At 31.5% G+C, this 12,958-nt stretch overlaps 1 protein-coding gene across 1 annotated transcript in view; it reads right to left on the bottom strand.

Annotated features, from left to right (window-relative positions):
* Positions 1-6,316, bottom strand: part of LOC108684419 (ubiquitin carboxyl-terminal hydrolase 7) — a 15,090-nt gene extending 8,774 nt beyond the window's left edge. Inside the window, exons 1-6 of the mRNA XM_018188725.1 lie at positions 4,639-6,316; positions 2,685-2,783; positions 2,223-2,498; positions 1,991-2,109; positions 680-814; positions 364-600 (exon numbers count right to left, since the gene is read on the bottom strand). Coding sequence (XP_018044214.1) covers positions 364-600; positions 680-814; positions 1,991-2,109; positions 2,223-2,498; positions 2,685-2,783; positions 4,639-5,200 — 1,428 coding nt within the window. The 5' untranslated portion in view covers positions 5,201-6,316. The remainder of the gene's footprint in view (positions 1-363; positions 601-679; positions 815-1,990; positions 2,110-2,222; positions 2,499-2,684; positions 2,784-4,638) is intronic.
* Between the last annotated feature and the right edge of the window lie 6,642 nt (positions 6,317-12,958).

The raw sequence follows: 12,958 nt of genomic DNA, 5'->3' as shown, positions 1-12,958 counted from the left end.
TGTCTGTGTGTGTATATGTGTGTGTGTGTGTGTGTGTGTATGCACGTGTGTATATGTATGTGCGCTCAATATGTACACATGAATATATACAAAGTGTCCCATTTTAATTAAAACAGTCAATTTTTGAAAAATCACGAGATTTTACAAAAAAATATTTCAGACAAAGTTGTAAAGTTAAAAAGAGAATTTAAGATATCATTGATTTGACCTTGGTGATCCTATACAAGGTCAAACTAATGGTACCTTTTTTGAACCTCACAACTTTTGTCTGAAATATTTTTCCCTAAAATCTTATAGAATTGACTGTTTTAATTATAATTAAAATGAAACATTTTATATGCAATAAATGTTACATACTAAAAATTCAAGTATATATAAATTCAATAAAATGTTCAATATATTTACCACTCGTAGAAATTCCTGCACATCATGTTGCATGAAAGAATCCAGTGTTTCCCATCCAAAACTTTTGGTTAATTTCTTTGTACCGACAGGCTTGTCGGAAAACTGTAACTCATGAAACACCCTTTGTAAGGCTAGTGCAACACTCTTACTTGAATCGTCGCTCTCTGTTGGCATTTTATATACTGCCTTCCGCAACTAAAGAGAACACAGATAAATTAAAAGAAATGTTAGATATATACAATTTATCATATATCATAAAAATGCTTTCACTTACTTGATTTGTAAAATAGAGAGTTTGCAATAAAGAATTCATATAACATGTAGCACCCTGATTTTTCAAGCCTACATATCCCGTGTGTTTTTTACTGTCCCAACTAACTCCATGAGGTGCATCAGCCACTACATGAACCTAAATTAAACGAAACATTATAAAACTGTAACATAAATATGCAATATGAATCTTATGGAATTACAAGTGTTGTTTAATATTAATTATCACAATCTTCATCTATATCATTTCAATTCATTTCATTCAAATATCATTTAATTTTAAGAAAAATTCTTACAAAACCAAACATTTTGTTTTCTTATAAATTAAAAATTTTATAAATTTTAATATTTTAAGACAAAACATTATGAAAGAAAACTTAGCTTCCCAATTCTCCATGAAATTAAGTGTCATTCATATATTTGACACTTGTATTAATTCTGTCAAAATGCTGTTTAACATGATATATTTTATTACAGAAATATTTTAAGACTTTTGAGTAATCACCACAGTCATTGAATCGAGATATCAAAAGCGAGAAATGATACGTTAATTTTTATTGCGTGCCATTTGTAAATAAAGATAATTTGGATAAAACAAAATGATGAGATTGCTTTTTAACACATTTGTAAAAATAACAAAAACTATGCCTATCTCACCTAACAATCAATAATCATAAAAAGTGATAAAAGTGAAAATAGACTTTGCATGCGCATTGAATAAAAGTTTTTTTACACACTTCATATGCCTTTTATCGCTTTTTACGATTATTGACTGTTAGAAAGGATAAGGATAACTTTCATCTATTATTACAATTCATTTATTTTTACATTTGTTTTAAAGTAATCTTATAATTATTTTGTTTTCAAATTGTCTTTATTTACAAATGACAATAAAAATCAACGAATTATTTCTCGCTTCTGCTGATTCAATATAACTGTGACTGTTCGGAGTCTTAATATATAGATATTTTTAGATATTTAAAAATTATATAAATATAATTATAGCTATAAATTTCATTGTAGAATAAATTATAATAATAAATATCTAAATGGCTCAGAAGATTAAAATTTAAAACAAAATCAATAAAGCCGAGTATAAAGTTAGTGTTAAAAAAAAAAAGTATTAAATTGTAAATATTTTCTCAAAACGTTTTGATTCATATCAAATTATCCTCAGTAAATAAAACAACTTAATGAATGAATCATTATAGTTAAATTATATTGTTTGGATATTATAACTAAAGTAACAGATAGAATGAGAAATATTGAAAAAAATTAGTATTATTTAAAATATAAGTTAATAAAAATATGCTACCTCAAGAGTAATTGAATCGTCTTTTATGAAACCTCTATCAGGATCTAAAACATCTTGCCATGTCATAAAATGACTAAAGCCCCAATCATTCTCTTTACTGTAGAAAAGGTGTTGAATTTCTATAAAAATATATCACATTATAATGCAAAGAAATGTTAATTTCATTCTTAAATTAGAACTAATGCCGTATATATAATTAATAAATGTAATTAAAGGATGGAATCTCACTTACTTCTGCTAAATGGTTCTTGTGCTTCCTTGCAAGAAAGAAGACGCAGTTCAGCAACAGCGTAACAACTCCAAGATGTAGATTCACTCTCTCCGTTACATTGAAGAAAAAATCCAAGAGATCTCTGTGGTTGTCTCTCCTGTGTTTGACTTGACCGTGGCATCACCATTATTTTCCATGGTAAATTACGGACATAACATGCAGGGGACAATTGTGAATCCTTCATCTTAGATATATTCTCAACAGAATATCGAAAAGTAGCTTCTGATCGGGCCTCATCTAATATATAGAAAAGAAACATAAAATTTATGGAATATAATAAAAATAATTAATATATAAAATTAATATCAAATAAACAAAAGCAAAAATAATATTATTTAAAAAGCATAAATTTTATATATTGCAAGATTATTTCTAAAATAATTTGAACAAATAAAATGATATAAAACATCATCAGATTCATACCTTCCTCCATTTCTTGATCCTGAACTATACATGCTAATTCTGGTTCACCATTTATAGGACGGTTGTCAGTTCCGTCTCCCCCACCATCATTTGGGGTTTCTACAAAAGTTAATATTTATCTTTTTAATAGTAGAATAAACCTAATAAACATTTTAAAATAGAAAAAGATTTACATACAAAATAATAAAAATAAAAATTTAACTTTATATTTCACAGTAAAAATTTGATAAACAAAATGCTTATAAAATTTTATTAATTAAACAATTTGCAACATATGTATACATATTTTTGTATATCAAATTATATATTAATAATATAAATATCATATATTTGCACAAGTAACTGCAATATAATTTAATATTGATACGGAACAATTGATTTACCTAGAGCAACATGGCAATTCTGAAAGATCTTTTCTAAAAAAATATAAAAATTACAATGTATAGAATGACACTTCATGTGGAACGCTTTGGTGGCAAATATAATGATTCCAGTAGGAAGAAAGCAAAGAGAAAACAAACAAAAATTAATCACCAGCTGAACATTATAAAGTTATAAATTGATAGTCACATTTCGCAGCAGCACTAAGTACACTGTTTCTTTCACACTAAATTTAATATTATATAAATAATATAAAAATACAGAATCGCGCGTGCATCAATTTATCACCAATTTTTAGATGTACTGTGGAAAAGTTGATCAAATATTAACTGTTTAGCAGCCATACAATAGTACAATAAGCTTTATCAGCAGTGATTACATTTATATATCCACGAAAATTTCTGATAATGGAACTATGACGTAATGCCTCGTTCTATATTATCTATCTACAATCAGATATATTTAATTTGCCATCAATGCACGTTATTTTTAAAATTTGTATTATTTATTATATTATTTAGTAATTTAGATAATACAATACATAATTTCACATTACTCACGCAAAAAGAAACATATTTTATTTCTCATATTGAATAAAATAATAAGAAAAAAGCTCAAGAAAGTCGAATAAAACAATATTACAATATTATATAATTTGCATAACGACATTGTTAACACGAGCTACAGTTAGACTATATAAAGACTATACTTTATAAGATTTGCTCGACCTTTTCCACAATTGTAAAAAAAAATGTTTATCTATAAAAAAACTAACACATCTTTTCATTTATATATACATAAATATGTACTTGTAATTATTTTCTAATATTCAATGTCAGTAACACAAAATATTCTTGTAAATACAAGTCTAAAGTGAAACGAAAATTTCACAAGCGCTAGTGGCGCTTATTAACATTATAGGAAGCCAATCACGAATGTTCGATATCAAGTCATAGTGCTAGCAGAAGCAACGCGCGAAATAAATAAATTGCTTGCTAGATCGTTCCGTATAGTAATCTGTAGATGCATGAAAAAGCTTGCACATGTCTTTCCTCTAAATATAAAAACGATTTCGCAAACATGCGCTTCTTGATCTTACGATCGGGCGAAAAAAAGGAAAGAAAATTCGAAGAAAGTTGGGGAAGAGCTCCGACATAGAAGAGCCCCTTCTCTCTCTCTCTCTCTCTCTCTCTCTCTCTCTCTCTCTCTCTCTCTCTCTCACGCACGCACACATACCATGTATGCGCGCACACACATACATAACAAATCCCTTGCGCTCTCTCTTTCTCTCTCCCCCCTCATTCTCACTCTTTCTCTCCTTCCTTCCTCCTTCCTTATTGAATGCTCTGGCACTTCCCAGCAAAGCAAGATGAGAAAGAGAGAGATAGAGGTAGATAGATATATGTATACAAAAGTACATATACATACAGATAATATACATAGCTGCAGCCTCACACACACGCGCGCGCGCGCGCGTGTGCGTGTGTGTGGCAAAATAGCTAGAAAGATAGGGTGTAGATGAAATGATAGATAGATAGATGAATTGAAGAGATAGATGGAGAGATACACTCACCCTCCTGTGTGTCCATCTCTTCGACCTCGTTAACCTGAATAGGTGCAAGGCTGAGCTGCTTGAGGTTCTCCTGATCGTTTACGTGGTTCATTGCGAAGCCGATGTTGATGGTCGTTTTGATGGCGCCGGGTACCTCGGTGACGGCCTCCGCCGTCGAGGTTACGTTGTTCGCGTTGATCAGCGGCTGCTGCTGCTGCTGCTGTTGCTGATTGTTCTCCGCTGTTAGCTGCGCGATCGCAAACGGTACGCGATTCCGGCAAGAAGGAGGAGAAGGAGGTGGAGGAGGAGTCGTCGTCGTTTTACCGAGCGCCTTTCGGATTTGTACCGTAGCCAATGAAGTCCGATCAGTCCGATCCTGTTGTTGCTGCTGTTGCTGCTGCAGCGACGGTGGCGACGATTGACGTTGTTGCTGATAATGCGATTGTTGCAACTGCTGTCGCTGTTCCGTTCCAACGATTACCCGGCTACTATCGAAGCCTACGTCGCTACTCGATAGCGACGTCGCTTTACCGCACTCCGTCGATAGATGTTTGCTCGCAGTTCGCCCAATTTCTGCGGCCATCAAGTGCCCCCACTCGTACGGGGGACGCCCACAGCATATATTCCACCCTCGTATTATTAAATCGCTAAATACGCGACTAGAGTATCCGTACTATCCGTTGTACTCTATATTCCCTATTTCCTTCGTAAATCGTACGCGCCACCGAGTTGCTCCGAGTGTCGCCACGACTGCGATCAACTGCGATCAGTGCGATCTTCGCGGTGGTGGCGACGGTAGCAACGGATTTGTGACGATGTTTGTGGTAGGTGGTAGTTGTGACTGCTGCCACTGCTAGTAGTGCTCTAGCTTAGTGACGAGACAGCGATAATGTTAGTGATGCTGATGGTATTAGTCCGTAATCGGAGCTCGGAACGGCGGTGGTGGTGATGGTTGGTTGGTTAGTTGGTTGGTTGGTTGGTTGGTTGGTTGGTTGGTGGTGGCGACGGCGGCGGGCAACGACGACGACGGTCGACGACGGCCGTCTCGCCTCTCGTTCCGGCGCGGCGCCTCGCGCACCGACCTCCCCCCCCTTCCTCCCTGCCGCGCGCGCGCGCGCAAGATCCCGATCCGTGAAACTGTTTCCGCTCCGCTGTGCGCTTTACCGGCGCTCAGCGATGACGCGATCACCGACTACCGGACTATGTCGACGGTTGTAACGACGGTTGTATATGAGGACGACGATCGCAGACGACGTTGACAATGTTGCGCGCCGTTACTCACTTCGCGTTTCTTTCTCTCTCTCTCCCTCCCTCTCTTTCTCTCTTTCGCTCCTTTTCCCCCTTTCACTCTTCCTCACTCTTTCTCTCTTTCTTTCTCTACTCGAGTCTCGAATCCGCTCGTTGTCGTCGCCACTACGGTTCTCCTCGATCGGGCTCACTCTCTAATTCTCAATCGACTTCGCTGTGACTTCCGTCCACGAGCGAACCCACCTGTACCGTTGTTCTTGCAGCAGATCCTTTCTTATCTATTTTACTATTTCTCACCTTCCGGCTCGTACAGCCGGACGTTTATTTCGACGAACACGAACGAATACGCGCGGGCCGATCCCGTACGTCGCGATCGTCGTTCACGGATCTCTCTCTGTCTCGCGAAAATAAACAAAATGGCGGCGACTCGGCTGCACGGTTGCGCTCACAGATTTCTATATATTACACTAGACTGCTAACTCCCTACATTTTCCTTATGTAAAAGTGTTGCCTGCGCGAATTAGATGCGCGGAATAAGACCGTCACGTGACCACCACGTACAGAAAAGAGATGCCAACAAGTCATGTGATCAGCACCCTCGTAATTGATTCGAGTATACATTTGTAAATTTTCCTAGATGCCCTAGTACAACTTTATTAAGGCTACGTTCCAAAACTTCCTCTCCGAAGAAAATTTTACTCGAAATACATAGTAACGTATATTATAGCTTATAGAATAAAATCTTTCACGGAAGTTTGGTAAACCCAAATTCATAAACATTTCTTTTTACGGGCCCGGCATTTACACGGGACATGATTCTATCCTCACTACGAATGTCACTAGCCAATGTGGTCGAAAAAGGAAAATCTTCAAAACGCTCCTGAAGGCGCATTTTCATGTTGTGAAAAATTACTAGGAACAGAATGAGTGTGACGTGTGCAATTAAACTATGTGTAAATATGCCGCTCTCATTACAAATTTAATGGCCCTAATAGAAAAGACTTTCTGAAAAAGCTTCGTTTGCCTACACTCATATCAATGATGCCTAGTGATTTTTCACCAATGATAATGTTTTAGTATTAAGTTAGCCAATTAGTGATGTTATATACGGAATTTGCGACGTGTACAATCGCAGCCCTCTTCTAATAGAACACTCAGTAACACAATCGCTCACACTAGCTCACATTAAGCAAGTGAGACGCATGTTAGGATTTAGGTATATGTTTGTTCGAACGAGGAAATTCAAAATGCTTTCTTAGTGAAAAATATTCTCATATTTTCAAAAATTTATCACATTTCAAATTTATAAACATATCTGATCATCTAAATACCTTAAATTTCTTCAAATTTTTTAATTTTTCTTTAGAAATTATAGAAATCTTAGAACATTTTAGAATTCATATATAAAGAATTCTAGAAAAAAACGTAGACTTTTTCAATACTCGTAAAAAATGTTCTATCTATAAATTAAAAATCTGAGAAATTTTTTAAAATTTATAAAATTATACAAAATTATAAATTTTGAGAAATTAGATACATAAAAAGTTATAAGAAAAAAATTTTACTTTCATAATAATTTATTTGTTTATTTTAATCCTTCGATACACGCTGGGGAATAGAGATAGATTTGAGTAAAAGTTGTAGATGATATTTCAACGATGGGTTTTTAAATTGTTTATTTAAATGTACAAGCACATACAGAACAATAGTTGAGTACATTCAAATAGAATTTCTACCGTTCATCATTTTGGCGAGCGTCATGAGAATTCATCTCATCCGCATAGGCGTGTATTTCTTCATACACGGCGCATTTGATAAAAAAAAAAAATTTATATATCTTGCGCTGATTTTTGGATCGTGTCATTTGTGCGCTTTTAATCTGCGATTATTAATTAGATGTACGCACATACGTATGCAGTTTTCCAATAACAAGATATCACTACACAGAAATAATGATTTTGCTAGAATATCTAAAACTTTAACTATTGATGTATACACAGATTTGAAAATAATTTTATTGGACTATCAAAATAATTATGTAAAAAACTTAGCGTTGTTTCAAAGATTTGTTGCGCCCGAGTGCAGAGCGTCCCGCCACTTTTTTCTATTCAAACAATCCGAATCAATCTTCTCTTAAATTCAAATGAATTCTACATCACGGCTTTAATCAAAATCATACGCATGCATACATACACACAATTGTACGATTATTTTTAAAGACACGTTGACAACCCTTGCAAGGCGGCCATCCGAGTGCACTCGTTGCATTCCGGTTTGAAACGGCGCTATTCAAACTAATTGCTAGAATCTTAAATTTTTTACGTTATCATTATACTTAAACGTTTATTTTGATAACTTAATAAAATTAAAAATTAACACAATGTCATGGCTTATTTTGAGCTATAATTAAATTAACATTGTTAATTATATTAATTTAAAATTAATTTAATTATAACTCGAAATAAGCCATGACATTGTGTTAATTTTTAAGAAAATATATAAGCATTTTTTACTCCATTTTAATAAAATTATTTTCAGACTGAAAGGGAAAAATTCAGGGGAAAATTTTTCTTAGAATTCTTTACATAAAATATTATAAGAATTTTTTCTACTAGAGATGAAAAAGTTGAATTTTCAGATATTTTAGCAAAACTGTTTTTTCCGTAGGATTCAACGATAGGATCTAACAATCTTTTCAAGCGTGTAAAAAAGTTATAGGATTTAAAGCAACAAGTAAAATATGAAGGAATAATGCGTTTCAAAATTGAAAAATCAATTCGGCGTGCAATTTACATGATAATATAAGAATCGAATTATTGAAGCATTTAAAATCCAGCTTGGATCGTTAAAGGTATTTATTCCTTATTAGTTGTGTATGGAATGATCTTTCAAAGGAATGTAATTCCTATGTGAAAGCGATTCGTACTCATGTCCTAATTCCGATTCTCGATTTTATAAAAAGTTGATACAGAGACTTGAATGAAAGAGTATTAGATGGAATGGAAATTTCGTAAACCCTCAATAAGAATAATTCTTCATATTTATTTATAAGTTTAGTTCTAGAAATAACATCTTGTAATTGTCACGTTTAATATATCTTAATTGGTCATACAGTTTCTGCAAAATTAAATTTGAAAATGTGTTTAATATTTTTTTACTTCAAATTAACTATACAATATGAATGTTATGTGTAAATAAAATTATATTTTTATCTCATAACACATTTTTATAATTTATTTATATAGTCTATGTTTTGTTATTAACAATTAAATTATTTTTTATAATATTAAGAAAAAAACCTCAATTTTTTTATGTACGTACTTTAAGTGTTCAAGATAATTTATACAAATTTCATTGTAATTGTCCATTTAGTTGTTTGGTAAATGAATAAATAAATAAATAAAATAATTTTATTTTTTTTTACAGAACAACTAATCTCTGCATCATAATGAAAGTATATATTATATTATAAATCATTTTGAATTTATTTATTTAAATGATTTAGGATTTATATATTTAAAATTATTATTGAAAATTTATTTATCCGTGTTTTATTAATTTATCCGTGTAGAAAATCGCTGCTAAATTTTTTCTACTATTTTCAAATGCAATATAAGAACAATCTGTATCTTTTTCATAATTTTTTGAATGTTTTCAAAATATGTTTAATATATCTTTAAATTTCAATTTTTATCTATTTCTTTATATTTACATAAAATGAGGCTACCGCAAAGAAAAGATGTTCAAATAAATCTTAAAATATTTTTCAAATAAAAATAAATGCGTCGTTCAAATTAAAAATAAAAGCAAGTTCCTAAAATTAAATTAATGTTAAAGTCTACGAAATAATGAACAATTTTTACGAAAAATTGCTGGTATATACTGCTAGATGTACAAATATTTAATTTATAAATCAATGACAATATTAAAAGATTATTTCTTTTAGATCTTGTCATTCCTTTATAACAGAGAAAATTGTCAGATTCAACTGCTTGACCCTGTATGTTTGAAAATGTATCACAGTACAAGAGTACAAAGATAACTGAAAAAGGGGCAGGTAGCATTATTCAAATTCATGATGCAAGTAGATAAGATGTGCTCATAACTAAGACAAGTTTATGCATAGCAATGCGCTGGCTCTATTTTCTGTCATTTTAACTATACATCATAAAATTTGAAATTAATACAAATAAATAAGTAATAAGTGGTAATAAATAAATGGAAATAAATAATAATAAATGAATAGGTAATAAATAGTAATGCCAACGTGTTATGTGAAAGGTTGCAAAAGTTGTAATCCTAACAAAATATAAATCAATAAATTTTGTTTCGTTCTCAAAGATGAGATATACAGAAAAATATGGATAGAAATTCAAGTCCATATAAATAATATCAATATAAAACATGGTATGTTATAAATTTTATATTTTAACATGCTCTACAATATGTTAAAATCATATCTGTCATAGCAGGTATATTGAAACAAAATTCGCTGAAAAAAAGATCAAGTTCTGATTGATTGCAGCAAATAAATATGCGCAAGAACACACCTTGTCTACTTGCATCACGATTCAGATCATGCACTACAAAAACCAAATATCTCCAAAAAATTGCTGTGCAATGTATTAAATGATTTTTACTTAACAAATGCTTATTGAATTAAATTTATATGTTTTACAACAGACAATACAACAGGCAATAACCTATGTTGTGTATGATTTCTACATCTCATATAAAAATTTAATTATAATACTCTTTTGCTGCTTCTTTGATTGATGCGATTTAGATAAGATAATCAACATATTACAAGCCAAATTATGTTCATTAAAATACGCTTACTCTCCAGGAATTTTTATTTAAATATCATTACAGAAGAGACTACAACATAGATTACATATTGTACCGCATTTTTTCTTTCTTTTCTAAAACGAAAATCCAAATGAAATATAATTTTAAGAAAATTGTACGTGCACAGAGATCAAGGGTAACTACATATATAACGATTTAAGTAAGGCATGATTAAGGCAACCTGCTCAGTAGACTTAAAGATCTTGACCCCGACAGTTTTTAGTCTCGCTTCATTGTAGAAGGCTTAGAAACACTAAAAGATGTTTTTAGGCACCTTGTTTAGCAACCTGTCTACGCAATTACAAAGAAGTCATCACAAATCACTAAAGTATGCATTTGACGCATGACACGAAATGCCTCTATCAAGACATATATAATAATATTTTTCCAATTTAAGATTAATCTTTTGATTTTATTTGTTTGGAGTGCGAGTATTCCAGAATTATGTTCCAACTTTGAAATTTTGCTCGTAAGTGAATACATTATGTTTGATAATAAAAACGATATCATTAAATCACATCTTTTCTTTAAACTTACAATTTAATATCACCTAACTTAATGCCTAACATGTAGTACATCATATATTTGTCTTTTTTTAATACTTTATGTTTTAATTAGGTCTAAGCACTTTTTTTCTATTAAACATTTATATATGTTCTATATTTAGTGGAACTTATTAAACACCATTCTAAATATTGTGGAGTTTAATATTTATATATAATTTGTTTATAGTTTATATTGTTCATCTCAACATATAAATATTACGTTATTTTGTTAATAATTTGCGTATTGCTTCTTTTATCAAAGTAATCTTTGTTACTGTTCTTTTCTCCAGTTAGTATATTAGAGAAAAGAGGAACATACAGCATTCCTTAGATACATACTATTTCATGTATTAGAATCTTAGATATAAGATTTTTAAGAATAATGTGAAATATAAAACGACCAAAAAGTAACAACAAAATAAATTTATCATAAAGACAAAGCAATAAGATACATAATAACATCATAATTGAATTGAAAAATATATATATTTGTACTTAGGAAATTGTGTAATTTTAATATTCCTAATTAAATAAATAATGTAAATAAGAGTCATATTAATTACTTATTATATAATACGATTCACATCATATATTTCTGATATAGCAAACGTTAGATCTAATGCTAGTTTAGCCACCTTATTTGTGCATATATTATTATTCTGCAACAATATTGTGTTTGGGGTTTTATAATTAGTAATTTGCCATTATTATCTACAATAAATTAGAAATAGGATCACTCATTATCAAAGAACATTATCTTTTAACGCTATAGACTATTTAAAATCGATAACACAACACTATTTAACATGACCATGCTATTTACCAATTAATTACTAACGTAGTTACCACACACACACACACACGCGCGCGCGCGCGCGCGCGCACACACACACACACACACACACACGAGGTGCCAAACACTTTCGCGTTTTCAGTAGATTTCTAAAATCATTTTAAGAAAATTCTAATACCAAAATGTGGAGATTACAATAATTTTTAAATAAGAAAGTTTAAAGTTAGCCAATTGAACTGTCCAAAATTCGTATGCTTAGGCATAGCATATTGCACAATAGAAAATTAGTGTTGCCAATTTAGTAGAATTTCTACAATTCTATCAGATTTGGAGATTTCTTTATTACTGGGAGATTTTTTGGAAGTTTAGGAGGATTTCCGAGTAACTTTTAGAAAGAAAAATACAAAAAACCTCAAATTATAGCTAAAATATTGAGAAAATCGCGACATGAGAGATAACTTTGAACAAACTAGCAATATTGGTTTCCAAGCATTAATTTTATTTTCTTCTATTCTTCTAAACAACTTCACTACGATACAATGTGCCATGTCTGAGCACACAAATTTCGAACAATTTAATTGTTAATTTGAAATTCTTCTCATTTAAAAAATATCTGTAGCCTCGACATTTTGATGTTAGGATTTTCTTATCAAAATGATCTCAAGATGTATTAATGGATGTCATGCAAAGTCTAGGGCATCCTGAGTATATAATGCGATGTGAATCTTAATAACTATACCAACATTTTTATTGTGAGATGAATTATCGACTATAACTGGAAGGAGCATAAAAGATGCTACGCGTTGATGTAGCGATTAAGAATCTGTATATATAAAACATTTCGGGAAAGATATTCTACTGTTTTAAATCTTTTTTTAAGATTTTACATAAGAAATGGTCCCAGTAA

The sequence above is a fragment of the Atta colombica genome, unplaced genomic scaffold (genome assembly GCF_001594045.1).
Source record: "Atta colombica isolate Treedump-2 unplaced genomic scaffold, Acol1.0 scaffold134, whole genome shotgun sequence".
Lineage (NCBI taxonomy): Eukaryota > Metazoa > Arthropoda > Insecta > Hymenoptera > Formicidae > Atta > Atta colombica.
The sequence above is the reverse complement of the archived record's forward strand: the minus strand, read 5'-3'. Positions and strand labels throughout refer to the sequence as shown.